The sequence below is a fragment of the Pezoporus flaviventris genome, unplaced genomic scaffold (genome assembly GCF_033815535.1).
Source record: "Pezoporus flaviventris isolate CSIRO_AGI_PZ_B2104156 unplaced genomic scaffold, CSIRO_AGI_Pfla_v1 ptg000001l, whole genome shotgun sequence".
In the NCBI taxonomy this organism is placed as follows: Eukaryota; Metazoa; Chordata; class Aves; order Psittaciformes; family Psittacidae; genus Pezoporus; species Pezoporus flaviventris.
Window position 1 is genome coordinate 35375089 of NW_026892549.1, and position 22707 is coordinate 35397795.

General features: G+C 38.8%; 1 protein-coding gene across 4 annotated transcripts in view; it reads right to left on the minus strand.

Moving 5' to 3' along the window:
- The window catches only part of ITGB6 (integrin subunit beta 6), a 46364-nt gene that overhangs the window by 18277 nt on the left and 5380 nt on the right, over positions 1-22707 (minus strand). The window contains exons 2-9 of one of the 4 annotated variants that reach the window (XM_061451628.1): positions 12732-12796; positions 12208-12284; positions 11383-11462; positions 8520-8724; positions 7386-7632; positions 6368-6533; positions 5663-5824; positions 4816-4911 (exon numbers count right to left, since the gene is read on the minus strand). In XM_061451628.1, the coding sequence (XP_061307612.1) occupies positions 4816-4911; positions 5663-5824; positions 6368-6533; positions 7386-7632; positions 8520-8724; positions 11383-11462; positions 12208-12268 (1017 nt within the window). In that variant the 5' untranslated portion in view covers positions 12269-12284; positions 12732-12796. Of the gene's footprint in view, positions 1-4815; positions 4912-5662; positions 5825-6367; positions 6534-7385; positions 7633-8172; positions 8231-8519; positions 8725-11382; positions 11463-12207; positions 12601-12731; positions 12797-22707 lie in introns of those variants that run through there. The other 3 variants (XM_061451619.1, XM_061451636.1, XM_061451645.1) reach the window with 3 other exon arrangements.

Genomic DNA, 22707 nt, shown 5'->3' on the forward strand with positions numbered 1-22707 from the left:
TCCTATTGAAAAAGTCCTATGCAGAAGTTCTGATTTCACTGAAAATTGGTGGGACATATATTGCTAAATCACCTCTATGTGCTTGGAGGTTTGATACTCCAGTAGTTTTCAGCTCTGATTTTTCAGATTTAGTAGGAAGATATATTCTCTCAACAGCTGTGTTTTTCTCTAATAAAAATAACCAAAATCAGATTCAGCTGCTCTACTGTTGCTGTACTATTCGAGAGTCTTGGGCCCTCCATTCAACCTTCCCTCAGTCACTTTTTTACCTTTGCAAGCAGCTGAAAATCTTGGATTCTGATTAGTGAGGGCACAGAAGTTAAGGAGTTTAAACTAAGAGCTACAAGAACTTAGAACAAAGACTCTTTAAAAAACTGTTGCTCATTTATGTTTGAGGCACACCCCACATGTACCCCAGTGGTCTGTGGCTATTATTAATTGTATGCTAACTTCGTGTTAATAATGTAGTGCCAATTTAACAATTTATTTCAATGATAAATTATTTTTTCTTTTTCCCTTAAATTGCATTGTGACTCTAACATGACAGATAGATTTTAAATACGTTTAATTAAAATTTATGTTGCCTGGTTGTTAACTGCATGAACTCCTCTTGCTTGTACCCATGCTTTGGAAAATAATAAGTGTTCATCATTAAAGAAACACATTGCAATGTTCATTTTCTTTTTCAATTTGTCATAACAATGCTGTGGTTTTAATTAAAAAAAAATCAAGAGAGCTTTTAATAAAAATGGATATTTTGTTACCCTATTATCTCTTTTATACTTCACATCTCCAAAAGCCCTGTGATTACTTTATATATTATATAAGGAATACTTATAACTCATTAGATTTCTAAAGTGCTATTGTAAATCAATGGGATTTAACTGCATTTTTTGTTACAGCTGGTGACTTTGTATTCCTGGCTCCTCCTGTGATTAGTGCTCTCTCAAGAATTCTTAGAGTATTGAAACTCCTCATTTTGTACGCGTGGACTGATTGGAAGGTAATTACAGAAAATACGATAAACCTGGAATATAAAGTATAGCACCTTTTAATCTGCGGTATGCAAACCAAACAGCAAGGACATACTGTTCTGGAGACTTCATTTGATCTTTCCTCTTTGAACAAAGATTTTCTGCATGGTGACACAAGGATGACATTGCAAGGCCAGTCTAAGTGTGTATCTCCACTGGTTAAATCTTACCTTTTAGCAAATATTTTTGTTTAACCATTAACAAGGTGAGGCAGACTGATGTTTTTGGAGTGATACTGTTGTAAAACATCCAAGGGATGTAACAGAATTTAGTCTTTTAATAAATACTCATTAAAAGGTGAACTGCCATTATGTAGATACTCTGATTAGTGTTACTGAGCTTTGACAATTATGTATTTCAGTTCAATGCGGTCATATCTAAGAATTTTCATCATACTAGAGTGCCATGCCAAATTTATAAAAAATATTTTATATTCTGCACAAGTATGGAGACTGGAGTATTTTTAGTTCAATTTTCAGCAGTGGAAATCAGGCTGAAAACCTAATTTTCAAGATGTATTCTCCTGTGATATAAAAAGAAAATCATTTGTCCAAAGCAGAGCAATTTCTCTTTCAAGAGAAGTGGTGCTTAGTCAGGGCTAAAGAGGGAGTCTTTTCCTTTATCTAAGTTTGAATAAATTTTTAAAGAATTCTACTTGAAAACAAGTATCTACAGTAATAGCAGCTACATTGTAGTGCAGTAGCTGTTGGGTTGCATAGAAGGATCAAAACCAACACCAGCTATGTTAGAAGCATACATATTCTGTGCTTGTGCAATCAGTAATATTTCTGTGTTAGATAATAATACACATACATGTAAGTGGATAAACTGAAAATTCAGTTAAAGAGGATCAAGAATATTAGATGACTGACTTATTTGGGGCTAAATTGTTGGGGATTATACAGGGCTAGAAATATAAAATGCATATTTGGCAATCAGAAAACTGCACTTAAGTCTAATGGAATCCATCAAGTCTATTTCAAGAGGTGCTTTCTAAGTCCTGACAGTCATTTTAATGTACATTTTTCCCTAAGAACTGAACTATCAATAGCAGTGGTCAGGTTTTGAGGTCTGATATAGTAAGATGCTGAGTTCAAGTAGATTCAGAATATTTGGGGAGAGGCTTCCCACCTTAAAGGATAATTAAATCTGGGAGGGTTTTCCGAGAGAGAATGCAGAATCTCCATCACTGAGGTGTTTGAAAAGATACAAAACACAAAGACAAGAGTGGTTTAATTGTGGCGCCCAAGTGACAGTTTAGAGTCCTCTCCCAGCTCTTCCAGGCTACCTCAGTTGTCGTAACACCAGAATAACTCTCATTGTCTTGCTTTGCTCTTTTTACAGTCCTAAGCATGAATACCTTGTTGTTTGTATTTATATTACAAATTTGAACCATGCAAATGAATACACAACACTATTATTCTGTTTGCAGGTTGTACATATACCCTTGAAAGTATACTGTAGTGTGGAAAATCTGCACTGTGAGACATACATGATTTTTGTGCTTCCTATGACTGATTTTCTGCATCACCTCCAGGACAGAAAGCAGACCATAACAACTATAGCTATTCTATTAAGTGACAGAAAGCAGTATTAAAAGACAAAAGCAGCAGATAGAATATACTGAGCGGGATTACTATAGACCCTACAAGATAGAAGATAGTTGCACTTTTTTTTTCCTAACAAAGAAAGTAACAAGAACAAGCCATTCCCCAGTGGAATTAACAATGGCTTACACTTTTTGTTAGGTATAAATCTTTGTTTAGTGTTCCCAGCGAGCAAAGAGTGCCACTTGATAACTTTGATACTGGTGTAACACTGACACAGGGTTACTGAAATAGAACCTTCCTGGTAAGAGCACTGTTGGCCAACTCTGAGGGTGACTGCCACCAATTCCAAGGGAAAATATAATGCCATCAGTAATAGAAAGCTTCTTTGGACTAAATAAGGCTTTGTAAATCAAAGAGAGAGTTCCGAACTACCTCCTAGAACAGCCCTTATTCATGCAGTTCCTATTAAAATCAGAAAAACTGTTTCACTTGTCATTAATTGAGCCCCTATTAAGAAATCGTTAAGCAAGAATGAGATTCAGGAAAGGTTTTTAATGCGCAAATTTTGTCTAATGTATGCTATGACTATAGAATCCCACTTCACTTTTAAGTGATTGACTTCTACATAGTTGATCCACATTTTCACACTTCAGCTCAGTATTTAACACAGTCAGGTAGTCAGTGCTCCAAGATGCAGATTGCATCCTCCCTTGTCAAGTGTGTAATCTGAGAAACAGTTTATGAAAGATATGACTCCTGTAACTCTTCTCAAACTCCTGGAGCATTAGTCTTACTCAAGGTGACTCTACAACTGGAATCAGTTGCAGAAGCACTGGGGGGTCTTCCCTGGGTTACAGAGAGGACAGATAGAGAAAACAATCATACTGGTGAGTACCTCAAGGACTCATATGCTCTCTGCTGTAACACAGGGCCTTTTCCCCTAGCTTTTCTGTTTTCCATGAGGTTACCACACTGGAGGAGCACTTTTATTTACTCTTGGTTTTTAATGAGGAATGCCAAGTGAAGGTTTTTCCTTTGGAAAGTTACATTTATTGCATCACCAGGATCACCCTTACTGACTCCCTCTCAACCAACCTGAATACATTCAGAGGCACAATTTCTCTTGTCCCCTTTTCACACAGCAGCACGTGGCCAGGCAGCCAAGCTTACGCTGCAAACGCCCTTTTTATCTTCACTGAATTCTTATCTAAAATTTGGTTTTGCATGTGAAGATTTCTCCCCAGCAGCAGGACTGGACAGAAAAGGAAATGAGAATTGCCAATACCCTTCTGATTCTATCATAGAGGGGTTTTGCTCATATTCACTGCAAAAAGCAGTCAAGTGGCTGTTTGCGACTTTGCCTCAACTCACCGCTTGAATATCCAACAGGCCAAAAGAAGCATGGGGCTTCAGGAGGGTTTATATCTGTGGAGGCTGAAAATGGGTGCCTGCACAAATGACTGATGGATCTGCGGGTATGAATGCTATAAAATTTATTAAAAGTAAGGCTTTTGCATATCCGTGAGCACTGCTGCTCTACTCTCTCCTCTCTTCTGGCTCCCTTTTACCATGACATGACTTCACAGAGCAGAAGATTAATTCACAGAGCAGGATTCTGCCAGTCTTAATGTCAAAAATTCCTGTAATGAAGTGTTTCCCCTCAGTAGACATGAGGAACGACACATGAAGGAAGAGGACTTTGTCCATCATGTTGGGTATTTTTAATCTCGCCCCTAGTTTCCTATTTGTCTCTTTGGAAAGAGACACAGAAACAAAGAAAAATTAATAAAACTCTCAGATCAGCAGGAAAAAAAACACCACAATCTCAGAGTTGGGCTTGAGGAAACTTGTGTCTTTCAGAATGCAAATGTGTCTTAGAAATGTAGGAAAAGGCTCAACTGTCCTTCTTTAGCCTTATAAAATACAAAAGGCTAATCATAATGATTGCACTGAATAGTTATGCATTGCTTACTTTGACAATCCTTGACTTAAAAAATTAGTGTGATTCAACTTAAAATCTAGCGTAAGAGTTACTTGAGAATATCAAATTCACTACATGAAGAAGCACTTCCTAAGTAAAAGTCTTACTGTGATATATAACTTCCCAGCTACTTTTATTACATAGATATCTTGCAGAATTCAGTCCTTAGTACTAGAATTATTGTATCAGCTGTGAAAAAGGGTAACCTTTAAAACAAGTACTGGTGAACTGAATGTTTTAATGTGCTTACCTCGTATATGTGAACTTGCTCATTTGTTACAGCAAAAATTAATAAAACATTGTTTTGCACAAGTTTGTCAATTAATTGTCCGATTGTGGGATACTCCTGCAAACAGACAGAAGAGAGCCGCATTAACCCATTTTTCATGTGCATCCAGTTGCTAATTATCTCCCATGAAACACACATTCAAGTAATCATGATTAGCACTGTGTTCTCTGTGTACTATAAACTATAATTAGGCACTACAAGTATACAAAATAAAAGATAGCGTATATAATTTCCTTGCATTGTTTTTAAGGAAACCCCTCTGAGAAAAGTATGGTGTTGGCCTCAGTACTGACACTTGGCTCAGTAGGTTCTGTGAGATATATATATATATAATCCAAAGAATAACACTGCACCAGAGCAACTGGGTATTTGTCCTACACTGAACACCGTAGTGTATATATTCAGCATTTTTGAATAGAAATCTTAAGATGGTAAATTCTCTTACACATTGTCCTACAAGTTACTGAACTCCTAAAACCAAACCCTTACAGGGAACAAGGTTAATGTGAATTTTGCCTTCTCTGTAGAAGGAAATATCAGTCAGTCCCTTTCCATGTGTTTTCCAGGTTAGTAGGAATAAGATTTGTGCTTCCTTTTTTCCTAGTTGTAGTCTATCCTAGCTCCACAGAAACACATTTTTCACTGAAATCTGTAATTACAAATAAAATACATTACATGCAATATCTGGATTCCCCATCTTTGACACATTTCAATGGTAAAGGTATACTTTCATTAATTTTTTAATTTTCTCATGTCCATCCTTTAATTTCCAGAATGTAAGAGTTGTATAAGATTCATAGCAAATTACCAGAACAGTTGACATGGAGTACTCATTATTGTGGTCCAAATGACAGTTCCCATCATTAGGAATAACTATCCCTGCCAGTTTGCTGTCCATCCCAAAATGGGAATCAGCATCGCTCACAAACACCAGCAAATGTAGAGAATCATTCCTCCATCCAATTTTTTCCTGTCATTTAAAATGCATTAGTTTAGCAAGCTGTATTGCACACACAATAGAGAAAAGCAGCAAAAGGTCTGGAGAACAGCTCCTCAAAATAAATGAAGAGAATAACTTTCAAGGGAGTGTCAAAATCATCACAACATTTCTTAAGAGATAATGTTCATTCCATTGTCTTTGGTTAACATTTTGTCTCCCCAGTCTTGTGTTTAGTAATATGGGCTGGCCGTGTTCGTTGCAATCTGCTTACCACTCTAAACATAGTTAATCGAAAATATTTAAAGAAAAAAAAATCAAGAAAATGAACCCAGTAATTACACAGTTGTTTAATTTTTTTTAATCCCTGGCGACTAAAAAGAAACACTAAAGTATTGCAATACGCATGTTTTACTTGATAGAGCCAAAAGTATTTTCACACAAAGCTAATGAGGCTCTTGGACTGCATTAGAACAAAATCCTGAAAAATAATGATCTGCTGCTTTGAAATACAACCATATGATACCAGAAGTAGAAATAAACAGAATAATAAAATACCTGAGAAGTTTCAATTACCTTGCAAACAGCTGCCTGCATAATTGCATCGAAACCTCCCTCTGGAGTGTCTATATTAGCAGAGATCCGCTGTCTTTTCACAATTTCATTGAATTTTTCAGCATCATTTGTTAGTGGCAAAACATGTTTGTATCCAAAGGTGGGTAAGCAATCGTAGGGAACACTTCTACAAGATAAGTGAGACAGCTTATGGATAATACAGAGTGAAAAATCACTTCAATGGCTACTTCGCAGGCCTGTCTGGATTAAGTTTTTGTCATGTATCTTCTGTGTCTGAGACAGATCTAGTGAAAAACATAAGATCAAAGAGCATCCAGTAGGGTGGGCAGTACAAAGCGGTCTGCATAAAGCCTGGGAAATGTCTTTGAGATCAGAGTAATTCAGCCATTTAAACACATGCAGTCTTTGCCATGCTCCCTGCTGTGCTTTGTTTTAGTACTCAGAAGCACATTAGGATCTTCAGTCCCTTAATGACATACAGAGAGCATCGCCAAGCTGCTGCAGTCCTGCTTCAGGCTGTAGAGCACAGCTTCTCCTCCACGTGAATTAGAAAATGGTTAGGGCAGCCGCAGTTTAGGGGATACTGCTAGAATTTAAGGGGAAAAAAAAGCAGGGAAACAACATTGGTGGGTAAATGCTATTCTGCGTTGGGTTTGAGCTTGCACCTGCTTAGTATAGCAGTGCCATAAAATTCTTATATGTATCTATATATTCTAGCAAATTAAATAAAAATATATATTCTGCGTACCTATGTGTTAACCTGTTAAGGATATTTATGACTAGCAGCAAAAGCTAGAAAGCAGAATCATTCCCAGATTCCTCTCTCCAAATAACGTAAGACTCAACAGAATAATGAGGAGAGTGTGAAACAAATAAAAACTAAATCTTGCTTCCAAAACTGACTCATTTACAGCTGGAAGAGGTTCTAGTGAGGTTGCTGAATTGAATTTTATCCTAAAGATTAATATTATGACTTAATGCTGTCATACAAACAGATGCGGGTACTTTTGCTGCCTACCTGCAAGGGTTGCTTATTTCTGCAGCTGTAGTTTTGATAAATGGTGAAACTGGTTTTTCAACAAAAGATCCAAAGCCCAGTCTGAAGTTGCTTGTCAGTTTTGACATTTCTTTAGAGAGAGTTGAGCCCAATTCTTTGATTGTATTCAGATCATCATCCATGGAGGCTGAAAGATCCATGAGGTAATATAGATCAATTGGATAATCTTCAGTTTGCCGAACCTTGATCTGTATTGTTTCTTCATGTCCTATTAAGGTCGTGAGAAAGTGGGATACATGTTAGTGCTTCTACACAGAAGTTATGAGCAATGCCAACTTTTCCTAAATATATATATGGTGAAAATCATCTAATATTTTAAATCACCAGCAGAATAAAGAAAATCACTTTAAAAATTCTCTGTCAATGAAAATCTCAAACAGGGATCTAAAAAGTGAAAAGCAGTTCTAGTGGGTTTTTTCCTAAACTGTTCTTCAGTAAAGCTGTAAGCACAGATTTACAACTGATTGCTCTGTTTGAAAAAATAGGAGAAAATCACTTCAGCAGTATGTAGCTTCAGAAAACTAGTTATGTAGCTATTTAAAACTAAAGGTAGTGCTTAATGGGACATACTTTGGATATTTGAAGAAAACCAGAGTGTACACACCGGTTTTACTCTCAGTTCCAACACTATGATATGACCTAACTGAGTGTCTCCTACATTTCTTTATTCCAAATTTTCTCCAGGAAAAATTCACATCTTAAGGACCACAAAGTAGGTCTGGAGTGTTTCCATAAACGTCACTGGTACCTTGAAAATCCTCAAAGCAAGATTCTATGCTGCCTCTGAGGTATGCTGTTTGTCAGACCTGAAACGTAGAGGGACAGGGTTGGGGTGGTATATGGGGCTTCCATTCTCTCCCTGCAATCTCAATAGAGTTCCCAGCTCTTCTGAATGTTCCCAGCACTGCTGGAAGTGTTTTGAACTCACTCACTCAAACCTAGTTTTCATCTGATGAGTCAACAGATAATTTTGGACTCAACATAGGGTTTTTATCTGTATTCTATAAAGATTATGTTTTTTTGTAAGACCAATCAGTCTGATAAGCTTCAGTATGAAAACATTTATATCCCACGTCTATGAACTGAGTGACTTACCTGGTCGAAGCCTGAGAGTTAGTTTTTGAGGAGATATCTGTGTAACATCAGAATTTGTCTTCTGGGACGCTACAGTTAGGGGCTTATTTCTGTGAATTTCTACTTCTGAAAAGGGAAATTCAATCGAATTCAACTGGCATCCTTTTGACAAAAGGTTTTCTGGGGTATCACACCTCCCGTGAGTTCCAACTGAGTCTGTGTAATTCTAAAGCAAACAGGAGAAGGAAGGGATGAGTTAAACATATTTACTGACCAGCCACAAGCATCTGGCTGATGAAAGGTCAATCCAATGCAGGGAACAGAAACAAAGGGGCAAGCTAGTGCAAACTAGTGCAGAAAGAAATATAGGTGGCACAGAAATCTAAATTTGCCCTTCATGGATTGTGTCATGCAGGTGTATAAATAATGTAACTTACACCAGTTTGGTATTCTGGGAGAAACTGCTCTGTTGTTGGGGAATGGGAATTGTGCCACTCACTGCGTTTGGCTTCTTACAGTACTGGGAATGATAACACAAACCCCTATAAGTCCATATTTTTTCTATGACAGGATCAAGCCACAAATTCATCAGTCTTCCATGAACAATTTTGAGCTGCTGATAGAACAGCATCATTTAATAACAGAAGAGGTCTTGCAGCTAATAGACTCCTACAGATTTTGTTGCAAATAGTGCGGTACCTAGTGTTAACTGGTTTTATTCTGACCTACTCATTCTCCTCAACATCCATTTAACATGTTCACTGAAGCAGGTAGCAAGTCCTTGTTACTCTGCCTGGTGCCTAACAAGCCCCAGAGCCTCCTTTCCTCATTTCCCAGCATCAGCAGGGCTGCTGGCATGCCCACATCTATCTGGTTATGTTTGGCCCACCATCCTACTTGACCTTTTCTCATCTGGAGGAAATCACAAGCCCTATCAATACTGGTTAGATAGCTTGCAGTTTATTTTTGTTACCCATTTCAAAGCACTTGATATGCATTCCTTTCCACAACACTGCTGCAGAAATTAATGGCTACAAAGAGGCTTCTGTGCCTTATTACCATTTCCTAGAGCTATGTCTAGAGTTTAGATCTTCAAAATCAGTCAGCTGCCTTCTGAACTGGACACTGCTCTGGCCTGCAAGACCTTTTGACCAAAATCTCATCAATGCCCAGCAGAAACAGCACCAAAACATTCAATTGCTGGATGATGGTAATGAGCCCATACATGGGGCTGCTCTTTTCTCCTGGATTTGGGTGAGAATCCAGGGTTCAGCCATTAAGCCACAGATATTCCTAAATTCAGCCCACTGAAAAACTTCCCATCCAAAGCAAAACAAATTTACTTAGAACCTATTAAAACCAGAACTAGGACCCTTATGTCCACCAAAATGCCACCCTTCATGCCTGAAAATTATCAGGGATCTTATATACTTTATGGGAAGACACCTGATTTGAAAAGTGGTTCAATCTCACCAACTACTTCTTGAATACAATGCTCATAGAAGTCATGTACCATTATAAAACTTTCACAGGGACATCCATATCATCTCCTTTAGTTACATGCTTTCTGACTTTTCAAAACATGTGAAAAGTCAAACTCATGTTTCAAATACAATTGCAAGGTGCGTTTTTATCCTACAGTAAACAATGGTTTCTTTGGAGGCACTTGTGTTTACTCTGACACTAAAGTTCCTATGTCTTTGGCACTCTTGATGTGTTGCTGTCTAGGAAACAAGTGAATGAGCCTACAAAGAAGTTGAAAAATCATGTTTACTACTCTGAAGCTTTCAATGGATAAACTTTTATTTATTTATTTATTATCATGAAATTGTGTTTCATTTTTGTTTTCTGAAAATCCCTGGCAGGAGTCAAAGTTCTGTGATCAAATTTCATTTCAGCTTTGGTTGTTAAATATAAATATAAAAAATACTGCAAACACACTACTGTGGCTGGGGTTTTCCCCATAGGAACTTTTTTTTGCAAACTGCTATATTATTTTTGGAAAACTTTTTTTTTAAAAAAACCCTGCTGTTCAGTCTTTGTCAGCTACTTCATGAAGCAGTTATGTTAGTCTCATCCTAGCTATCATTTTGCTATTCAGAAAAGCAAGAAATATTTTTAACAGCAAAGGTGTAAATCAGAATCTATAATGAAAAAGACTTTATTTATTATTTCTGGCAAGTTTTTAATTGTGATAGCTGATATCTTGCTTACACAAAATAAGTCCTAGAACATTTACTGTGAAGTAGGGAGATATTATTTAGCATCATTTACAGGTGAAATTTTTAAACACAAACATGTTAAGTGGCTTGTATGGGGTTACAAAGAGAGTCTGCAACAGGTATATGGGGAAAAATCCAGGTTTCTTTTTTAAGCCTCATGTTTTAACCAAAGCACTTACAACTATATCATGCTAGTTATTAAACTGACAGTATTATCATACTTAAAATCAACCACATATTAGTCGTTTGTATATGCAAACTGACTGAAGCACCTTCTGTTTACAGTGTCTGGCTTTGCATGTAATGTATAAGATGGAGTCTGGTCTCTGACTTGATGTCTAGTTCTTCATCATCAGCACCATGAGTGAGTCAGCCCTGAGGCTGATGAACTGAGCCCCTCTGCTAGCACTTTTATTTCTGCCTTAGATGAGGAAGGTTGTCTTTAAAAAACAAAACAAAACAAAAACAGAGCAGCAAAACTGTGAACAATAGACCATAAAGGCTAGATAAAATTCCACTTTTGATTCCCAGGAAGGCTTCACTAAGCACTGCATGCATTACAAAACCACAGACTGACCCAATTAAGTCAATACTTCATCATTCAGAGCTAGTACATCCACTTCAAGTCTTACTTTGAAATTTTTTTGTATCATTTACTCTACCTCTTGAGAACACCAAGCACAGTGTGGTCCGGAAAGCAAACAATCTTCACAAGTCACTGCACTTTCCTGAGAACAGGTCCCTAAATTTAAATCCAAGAAGATAAAGAAAAATATTAATAATGTGTTTAATCATTCAGCACATGAAGAATGTTGGCTTTTAGAGAATGTGAGAGGTGAAAAATGGACACTTTTAGCCATATTTAAGATTACTGATAAAATTCCTTTGTAAAAGTATTTCTATTAGTAGATTTACCATCTAATTAAAATTAAAATCACATAATTGCTGGCAATCGGCATACTCACTTTTGCATGTTTTATGGATGCCATCCACTGAGAAAATGTTACTTGTTTTCTCCTGTGCACCTGATAGTGTTACATGTGTTTCTGCTATGGTGTAGGTACGACATTTCCAATATAAGCAGGGGTACTAAAAGAGCAGATTTATGTTCACTCTATATGCTTAAAATTGTTTCACTCACATCTGTAGATACTTGATATGATTTTAATTTATCATGCAAGTACCAATGAAACACTCAGTCACATATATAGTATCAAGTTTCTCAGCAAATCAAGCTGTGATTAATATAAGCAAAATTGCTCAAATGCCCATCTCTTTCATACATGTCGTGCTACATAATGACCACATAAATCTTAGGCGAATTTGCAGGGCAGCCCTACAGCAGTCTGTCAAACAAACAAAAAAAAAGTCATTAAACAAAAAGCAATGATTAAATATTGAAGACAGAAAGTGATTTTGTGTCAAATTCAAGCAAGAAACAATGCAAAAATGGTTTTGAAATGGATTTCTCTGTCCCTGAGCCTTACCTTGCACATTGTTATTTCTGTGCAGAAACAGGAAACAGAGGCAAAGCAATTCAATCCCCATTCGGTTTCAGTGCTGGCTGCGTGACAAGAAAGTATTAGCGTGTTAATTATCATCTGCAGAAAGGTAGAATGTCGTAAAAATCACTCAGTCCTGGAGGGTATGTTTTCAGGTGTCACCTACACCAGATTGCAAGGAAACTTCAGCCCTACCAGCACAGAGTATGACTAAAGTGAAAACAAGGGCTACCTGGGCAGGTAAAGAGGCAAGCTGTGCGTAAAGTAACATGAACATGGTTATCACTTCCTTGTTTCCCTGGATTCCTTATAAGGTATAAGGGGAAATTCATTCAGGTGCAGATTTCTGTCAATCCCAGTCACTCTGGGTCCTAGAGCAACCCAGCCAAGGCGGAGGGGTTTTGTGTGCACAGCAACTCTTTGAAGGCTCCTCTAAAATAACGCCTTTTATTGTTCCCTCATGGAGTGCGCTAGCTCGATGGAGCATTACGACTACCAAGTGAGCATACCTGGAGAGATGTAAAAATCCCATTTTTTCAGATTTCCTGTTGTGGAGCAAAACTTCTAAAGGTGCCTGTGGGAAAAAAAAAAACAACAAAAACAAATGCAAAAAAGCAATCATTCATTATAATTGAGGACCTGGCTTCAGTGGTTCGAGGTGGAGAGTACATTTATTTTATTAACACTGCAAACTGAAAACGAAATGCTGCAGTTGTGGTATTTTTGTTAATATGTAGAAGAAGGAATAATTGCATTCTCAATTATGCAACTGCTTGGAAAAAACTTCATGTCAGCTTTAACTCTATGTCATAAGTGACTAAATATTCTACAGCTTAGATATAACGATATAACAAGTTCTGATATCTTTCTTTCCCCCACGATCCCCGGAAGAAAAGGCAAAACATGCATTTCTTACAACCTTATTAAAAGGAAATAAAATTTCCTATTTGTAGATTTCATCTCTCCCCATCTTTCATGCTCTGCTATTGTCTGTTTTGAAAATCATTTGTTCAGGACAGCCCCTCTCTTATCATACGCGACTCTATACAGTGCAGCATAAAATTGTCATTTTGTTGTGGGTGTTGCTAGCCTGAAAATATGTATCCTTTTTTCTACAGTCAGAAACCCTACCAAAGTTAGCTCACAAGGACTAGGTTGCTCTCACCAAGAAAACTGGCAGGCTCAGACCTCTGTTTCCAGAACGGTGGTAGCTGCAGTCTTGGGGCAGGATATAAAGGTAGGGATAGGTCTATACTAAACTCAACACGCCTGAAAACATTCCTGGGCACTGAGGCCAACTGGCACAGAAAGACCTGAGTTTATGCTTGCAAATTGCCTGTTGGGACCATTCTAGCAACCAAATTGTGCCCAGAAATTGTTTGCAGAGTGTTAATTGAAAGAGGTCAAATTCATGACAGGGAGCATTTTAGCAGTTTAATAGCAGAGGCAATCTCATTCTAGTGCCTGGAAATATTCCCAGGCACATCCAATTTTACTAGTATTTACACAGTCTATGAGTAGTTTCAAAGCAGTTCAACATGGATTACGTCAAGACTACCTTTGCTCTGCCCTTGTGTTCCCGCTCCTTTGCTCCTACCAGTACTCGTGTTCAAACAAACTGTGAAATGACTCAAACTGATCCAATTGAAATCCAGTCACCTTCCATGGGGAAGGCGGGAGGCTGCTTTTCACCTAGGTGGGTTCCTTGAACTGTGTGGCTGCGCAGTCCAGAGTGAGTGGCAAGGTCAAGGGAGGGATTAGGAAAAAGGCAGAGAGGCAGAGTTGGCAGCAAAGGTGGGAATATGTTAGGCTGAATTTATCCCAGTTTAGGCTGTTGTGGGACAGTATCTCAACACTTCTGTTTACAATAGCATTCCGAAGCCTCCTTCTATTGCTTTTTATACCTTGGAGTGTCCTTTGTAAAGCACTTTTTCAGCTACAGCAATTTTCTGTGCCATGAAAACAGATCGATTAGATTATGCTCCTTCAGCTGGTGAAGATGCAACTCCATGAGGACACTGTAACTATGGAAGGTCAAAAAGACATGGAATCAACTGAATGTGCTTGTTCCTACTAGGAAAAAAATCTTTCTGTTAAGTACAATCCAAAGAATCTTATTTTACTGTTTTAAATTTACATTTGTGTGCATGTTCTTTAATATTGCTGCTTGCAGAGCTTCAAAACCCACAGCTTTTCTTCTCAACGTAGAAGGTCACTATGTAGGTCTTACTAGGCCTTGGTAATGTAGCAGCACTTCAATCCATGTGCTCAAATGACTTGGTGGCAGTCCTTCAACCACCAAAAGGTGCCAGACACCAACAGTGTCCCAGATTAAAGACCAGCCAGCTGAACAGCTGGCAGTTAGCAAATGCTTATCCTTAGGTTCAAGATGATATAGAACTTTGTAGTGTAGGGAGAATAAATAATACAGCCTACATAAAACTTACAAATTCTGTTTGATATTATCAGTTTCCCCATTTGCTTGTGTGGTTATATTTTATACACGTCTTGGCAAGGACAGCATGACTGGAGGCTAAGTGCCTACCTCTGAACGGGATGGTGGCCAGATTATCTGAATAAGTCTTACCTGAATAAAATAAGGGAGTTTCTCCAAATTATTAAGAACAGACCTCCCCAGATGGCCTGGAGAGAGCAGAAAAGGAAAAGAAAGTAGTAGAGCAAAAAATGACGGAAACACACAGGGAGAAATAAGAGAGAAAAATCAAGGTCAGATTTGATTTTATAATCTCACACAAGGGGAAGCTCACAAGACTGGGCAGAGTGGCAAAAAATCCCCTCAGTGATAGGGAAACAAGAGGTTAAGAGAGGTCTGGAAAGGGAGACAGCATGTACCGAGAGTAGATCTTGGGCAAGGCAAGGAAACCTATGCAGGAAGCTGACCGATGATTTTTGTTTTGAAACGTCACCAAATAAATATCTTGTGTTATATCTAAAGGTAAGTTGACCAGGAAATTCCTCTACTAATTTACTGCTTTACTGTCTTTAACTATCACACATGCTGGAAGAGTAGAATTGCAATTTGGAGTGCTGATGTGGGGAGGATGCATGAAAGTCCTTGTGGTCCTGCCATTGCTTGGTCTGACAGCAAGGTCCCCCTTCTTTATAAGGTTTGGAAGACAGAGTCCAGTCTATCTTTAACAAACTCACTGGCAGGTAACAAACATGGAATATTGAGGTACAGAAAGGAAGCAAGCTAATGTTGGGGACGGGGAAGAAGAAATCAACTAAAAAACATTAGACTCAAGTTGCATTTCATTAATAATAGTGGGTATTTTTTCTCTAGAACAGTGGTGTATCCTTTCTGTCACAATGAGATGAATGCACAAGTCAGTCTTGTGATAGGTCTGCAGAGGTTCCAGAATGGGAAGTGTTTGCCTACAGAAGCCCTCCTCACCATTGGCCCATTCAAATCTAAAAATTACTTCATTTTAGAAAAAATACCAGTCTCTCCTGCAAATAGCTTATAAACTGATGCAGCATAATTATACACATAGAGGGAGACCCTCCCAAGAGAAAACAGCAACTAGCTCCTTTTATGCTAGACAAAACCTGGAAGAGGAGGTCTGTTAGCTCTAGTGAAAGCTTATCAGTCAACATAAGAGATCAGTACGTCCCACACTCATCGGAGCAAGGAAAATCTCTTTCAATTTGAAGCTGGAGAGCTATCCCTATAGAGGAGAAATTCTTGGGAGTTATCTCTCAGCCTCACACACAACCCAGCTCTTAATTCCCAGGGCTCTTCTCACACACACTCCACCCTGAAATCCTGAAAAAATACAGAACAATTTAAAGTCTGAAGGTCCCATGAGCTGAGACGGTTCTCAGAGCATTTACAAAGGTGGGGGAAAGTGTCTCCTGCACTTCATTTCTTATGTCTTGCCCTTCATCAGAGAGTTCTGTGGGACTGGAAGCAGTGAGGTGGTGTCTCCTTTCTCTCCATCATATAAGGCAATGTTCACCTCCTCAATGCATCTGCAAGAGGCAAAAGGGCTACACTCCTTAGGTCAGCAGCAGGTTGCTTTGAATTTGAAACATCTGATGCCTTTATTCTCTCCCTGGTTGGCTTCCAAATCAAATCCATCTAGAAGGGTCCTGAGGATCTCTAATGGGGAAATCAGAGCAGACTTTCTAAGTTTTGGTCAAACTTTTTAACCTGAAAGATAACAGAAGAATATGCAAAAGTCTACAGAATGAGTGTTTAAAATACTTTTCTCCCAAAGAAGACATATGTTCTGTAGCTGCACAGTCAATGCTTCCAGACTCTTGCACCAGCAGAAATGGAAGGCATTTTCTTCAGAAAAAGTCTACCCTCACATACATGTCTCAGCAGCCTGACAGACCCAGTTCCAAAGAACAGCAATGGCAAATGTTTCAGAGGATGCTTAAAACTTAGATTCCTCTCTAAGGAACTAGAGGTGATTTGAGTAGCCACATAGTGGTGTGAATGTCCTGCAAACACGCCAACCCAGCACAGACAGAAACCACACACAAACACTGCAATGACACTGGAAGGACTGTCATGACTCTAACTTTGCTGCAGCATAGGTCCTGGCAATACTTAGAGAGAGCTGGCTAAAACACAGAGAGAGGAAGCATTCAGGACCCCTATAAACACCATGGAGCCTGTAGTAAATGAAGATCTGAGTGTACAGTGACTGAGCAGCTTCACTCCAGCTTCCATGTTTTGTGGTGTACTAATATCGTACCCTGATAGAAGCCTAGGACCAAAACACTGCTGTGTGGGGTAAGCCACAGAGTCCACCAGAGGTGTGGGTAGGTATGCGGAAAGGCAAAGGCCTTTCTTAATCTCCTCTCCGGGTACTGTTTGCAAGAACAGCTACACTCAGTGGAGAGTGGCTTTAGAAGAAGATGAGGGGTGTCTGTAGCTCCTTCCAGTGGGTTGCAGGAGCTGAAGAGTCACACAGATGAAAGGAATTTTCCCCTTCCAGCTCTGAGCAAAGTGTGGTGTTTGGGATTCGTGACTCAGGCCATGATTCACACTCTGGTCTCTCCTCATTGCCAGAGCAGTGTGCTGCTGCTAGATGAGGGCAGAGATTGAAGTCAACAACCTACCTCTGAACAGAGAGGAGAAGGAGGAAGAAGAAGGAATTGCTCACCAAGTGAGCAATGAACAGGCAGGCAACACCTGGGGTGTTTTCCCACTCGTATTTACCTTGCCCACAGCTCTGACCGGGCTGGCTCCAGCCGAGGGTGTGAGCAAACCTTTGTTCCTGGTTTCCCTCAATGGGTGAGCACCCTGGAAGATTTGTCTGCCTTTCAGATTTGAATACATTCTCACACCCAAAGTGAAATAATCAACTTCTGAACTGCAGAAGGGCTCAAGGGAAACCAGTGGGAAAATCACTGGCATTCAAGCAGGTCTGCCAGCCGGCCAGCCAGGACACTCAAAACTTGACGGGGATTTCCACAGAGCCTATCACATCTAGCCTCAGTTCCTGTTTGCTTTATACAGTTATACAGTACACCTTGTTCTCCCTATGCTATAAAAGCCTGGTACTGGGGCACCAGGGCAAGCGCCTCTGTTCAGTGCTGGTGCAAGGCTGAGCACGCTGTGTGGTGAGAACTGCACTGAGCGCTGGCTCCACAGCACCTCAGACCTCCTGCACTTTCGCTGAGGATCTTTCTGTGACTTATTCTATTCAGATTAATGCTAAATGCAAACTGGACCTGCTGTACCATTTACACAAGGGCCAAAGTGAGTCCTGAGACAGGTGGGTTTCAGCAGCACCAAGAGAAACGCGAAGCTTTAACACAGTCCTGCAGCAGGCTGGGGTAGGCAACAATGCAGAGGGAGGACTTGCTTTTGAGAAAGCTGGTGGGGTTGTGCAGACAATGATGTGTTCAGGCCTGGTACATGCAGACGTAAATTATGAACCACTGAGCTGGGATTAAATCACTTGTAAAAAGTGATTCCACTCTGCAATTACACACGGAAACTGAGTTTATCTTACAGTTGACCTTTCTGTATTTAGACCTAGAGAAGTCCAGTGCTTTGCTGAAACACAGGGTTTGAATAAGGATAATCTAGCATAACCTAAACAGATAAGCATGTTTAGCTCAGCACCCAAACAGTTGCTAATTACTAAGGAAAATAGGCTCAGGCACTGCCTGAAACCAGCTGTGTTTCTGAAGCTTTGCAGGAGCTGTTCTGAACTTGGCCAGCATGGTTTCTATTTACATCACGAAGAGTTTAGGCCATTCACTCCTGGCTGTGAGTTTTCTGGGAAAAGAGGATTTAGGGTTTCAGGAGCCTTTTGTGCAGAGTGCTGCCATCTTATGGCTGCTCTGTTACGGTAGAGTGCAGAAATTACTACTTTAAAAATTATGTGGAAAAGGTATTCAGGTTCTAACAGCCTTATTACCTTTTAGCAATATTTTGCCTTGCTACATATGTAAGAACTTTTGGAGGTATTCAGATCTCTGTTAAAATTTTTGTTGTTTATGCTGTAGTACAGTTATAATCTGTTAGCATGGCTTTTTTCCAAATTCCTATCCCATCTCTCACAGTAAACAGAACATGACTTCTAGTGTCTTTGTTAGAAGCTCAGTTACATGATTCTGAAATGTCAGAGATTGTTTCCAATATCTTTGTCCATATAAATTATTACTGTATTTTGAAAATCTTGCCTTACTTTTATGTGCGTGTCTCTTATGGAAATAGAAAGGAAATTTAAACCAACAGTGTCTACTCACATGTAAACAGAAACACTGGAAGAACAGTCTTACATAGAACGATTGGTGCCTCTGTAGTTCTTAAAGAACTGATAAGTGTTAATATTATATATTTAACTAAAAGCATGCAAGACTAAGAACATGTAAATAGAACCATCTCTAAATAAAAATAAAATCAACTAAATCAATTCCAAGTATTTTGGATAAATAATAAAAAAAAAAAAGATAAGGCAAGGCAGATCTTCCCTAACAATGCTTTCCAGGAGTTCAAAATGATTGATCACGTAACTACTGTCAATAATATTTGGTCCACTGATACCTTATGCTTCTTATCTTATATTTTCAACCACGTGGTTGTGCTTCTGTTGGACACCTAGCACACAGGATTCCATAATCTTAAACCAATTAAAGAAGAATTCTTAATATTTTGTAGCATGTCAATATGTCACAGGAGGCCATAGAGTTGTGCTTTCTATCAAAACCAATACATTAACAGAAATTTCAAATACTATTTTCACAACAGTACAAAGCAGAAGGCACAAGACTGCAAATGATCTCATAGATACTGTAGATGTGTCCTTTCATCTTACAACTGCATTAATAAACTTACAAAAAATCCATCACAAGGCCACTCAGACTGTTTAACTCTCTGGCAGAGAGGTGAATAGAATGTGGCTCTACTCACCTTTATGGCATATGCAACAATTAGGTCAATTCTGCATCATCCAATTTGTAAGCAAAGAAGTTCCATTTTATTGTGTTATCCTCACCTACAGCGGTTTGTTTCTGTCACTCTTACTAGAAGACTCAGGGACTTCACTCTTCTCATGGCTGGAAACCTCCTCAGCTCCTGCCCGGATGGACTGACTTTCAATTTATATCCATTTGTATAAATGACAACATTGTCTGGTAACTTAAATAACTTCTTTCCTTTCCTAGTATTTGCCCTGCCCTTCTTTCCCCTCCACTTGATGTATTTATAGATAGCAATTGTGTATCCCTCATTCTTTGTTCTGTCAGCTACTACTACTATGCATTTCTTTCAGTGCCCTTTCCTACTTATGGGTGACAAACCATACACAGTACCCCAGAAGAGCTGTGACCTGTGCCTTGTACAACGGTGTCCATCCTTAATGCATTCCTCCTTAAGTCTCCTGCATCATATCTAAAGAGAGTAATTTTTGCCTTTCCCATGGCTCCATCCCAGCTGTCTCAGCATCCTTCTATGACTGACCAAGACATTATGGTCCTTCTCTTGATCATCTGATAAACCACAATTTATAACAGAAACCATTTCCACCTCAGTTTTTGTGTGGGCTGGCACTTGTGCTATTAAATTCTACCCCACACCTCCAGCTCTCAAGTTCCCCCACAATGTGTATATATAACGTTATGGATATTTTTCTCATCTGACCATGCCACTTTTAGCAGCAATGAAAGTATTAATATTTTCAGAGACTAGCTTAAAGTCTGATGAAAGTCTCTACCAAAACTTTAGGTAGCCCAGTAATTCTCTTTCCAGAGCAGATGGTATCATATATACATTTCATCAGCCTTAACACATTGTATTAAGTATCTATAGCTTTCAAACTATTTTCTCTATTTTACCTCCTTATTCATTCTTTCTTGCAAGAATGTGTGCAAAATTTCCGTATCACTCAGGTCAGAGTAATGAAGCTGTAGATGTGAAGTCACTTTTTCCTCTGCTCCTCTCTCATTTGTTTTAGCAGATCTTTGAAGAAAAGCTGCTCCTCTGCCTGAAATTTTTGCTCATTCTTTCAGCATTTTGTGATAATGGACATCATTTCACTGTGGGACTACAAGACTCTGGATTTACTTTTCAAGATTGAAAATATTAGCTTTTATTTCTTCAGATTCTTCCCATCCTGATCTATTTTTATCTATGATCTGTACCATCCTCTTCATAGAAAAGAAGGAAAATAATTCATTCGGCTTGGGTATTATCCACATGATCTTTAAACTCTATCCCATCCTTACAACTTACTAGACCCCCTTTTATTTGTGTGGTAGAAGAAACTTTCAGTCTTTCAAATTTTGCTTACAGATGGTAACTCTGTAAACTTCACAGATTTGACTGCACCCTCTGCTTCGTGGCTCCCAAGATAGCATTTTCATTGATGACCTTGCCAGTGGGGTTTTCTTCTCCTATGACTTTCACTCTCTTTGCTCTCTCCTAATATGTTTTTTCTTTAAGGATTTATTAATCCAATAAGGTGGATGAATAAATCCAGAGTGTGAAGGTGGACCCTTCACTCTCTGCTTACAGTGCAAAGTACAAAATTTAAAAATACTATGAAAATTAAAGAGATTCTAATATTCAGATTTGGAACCTTCATCCACTTGACGTCACTAACTAGTTTCTTCAGGTACAACACTTCAAAAAGAGAAATATTGAGAAATCCAACAGGCCTAATCTTGTTTCTTTCACTTATTTTCAATTTAGTAAAGTTGGAGTAACTTTAGCTAGGTTATTTTCTACAACCAGCTGCTCTATGTCATCACTAGCTAACAAAGACCATCTAGAATAGCTTCATGGTAGCCCAGTGAGTGCTTAATGATGAAATCTGCCAGCTATTACACCCTGGAATAACTGGCTCTACTGTTATCAGCAACATTTGCTTTATATTCTATTTCTGAGCCGTTAAAATATCCTACAATGAGACAATGCTTGGGAGTTGATCTTTCATGTTTGTAGTCATCTGTGTTAGACATGTGTAAGAGCTCCTTAGCAGTCCTTCAAAAGACCTTTAGTTTGACAAATTCCATTCTGCCCATGCCACTTCTCCCCACCTCTGCAGGCGGCTTCATTGTTTCCAAGTCATGCCTCTATACCTCTGGTTTTATTTTTAGTTTTCTTAAAAGCTCACACATTGATTCAAGTGCATTTCAATCATAGATTACCCATCCGCTAGAATTTGCTATTCTTTGAAGATCTGGGGTCAGCCCAGGTGCTGCAGTTCTAGCCTGTGCCTCCACACAATTTTCATACACAAACATCTCCGCTCATCTACGATAATGTGTAATTTTTTAAACTATGTTGCTGACATCCCTTTTATTCCTGACATCTGGGCCATTCTCAACACATTCCCACCAGCGTCAGTACTGATTTTTCCTGTCCATTTTGCTCCCATTTGGTGTTTTAGAGCCAGGCGTGGAAGTTATTTACACTTGTTCCCCAGCTTCTCTCCTAATTGCTAGCTTACAAACATTTTACTGATTGTACTGATACATAAACATATATTGTTATGATGTGTTATTTTGTAGCATGCTATATGTTGTAATCACATTATACTATATTGACACTAGTTACAGCAATCTTGGTTCCAGAAAAATAATACCAAATTTGCTTCGCTGGAGTTCATTTATTTTGCGTGAAAAATCCTCTTTCTTCTCAAATGCCCTACAACACTCCTCATAACAACAATTCTTAAAACATCTGCTGCACTTTATTATCTTGCATGCTTTAACACACCCTCTTCAGGAATGAAATGCTGCAGTGGGAGCTTTTCCTTTTGAACAAACATTGTCAAACAGATTTCTCCTGCTTTCTTAGTTCTTCTTAGTGCTCCTTCCCTCAGTCTTTTATCCTACAGTGTGAGTTGGTACAAAGTTATGTTTCATCCCAGAGATGATTGCATTGCCACAGATGCTAAAATGCCTTCGGTTTTGTAAATTGAATAAATGAAAAAACCTGCATGGACATACTGTGTGTGCATCTGCCTGGAATACAATCATTTCAGCTTGGAATTA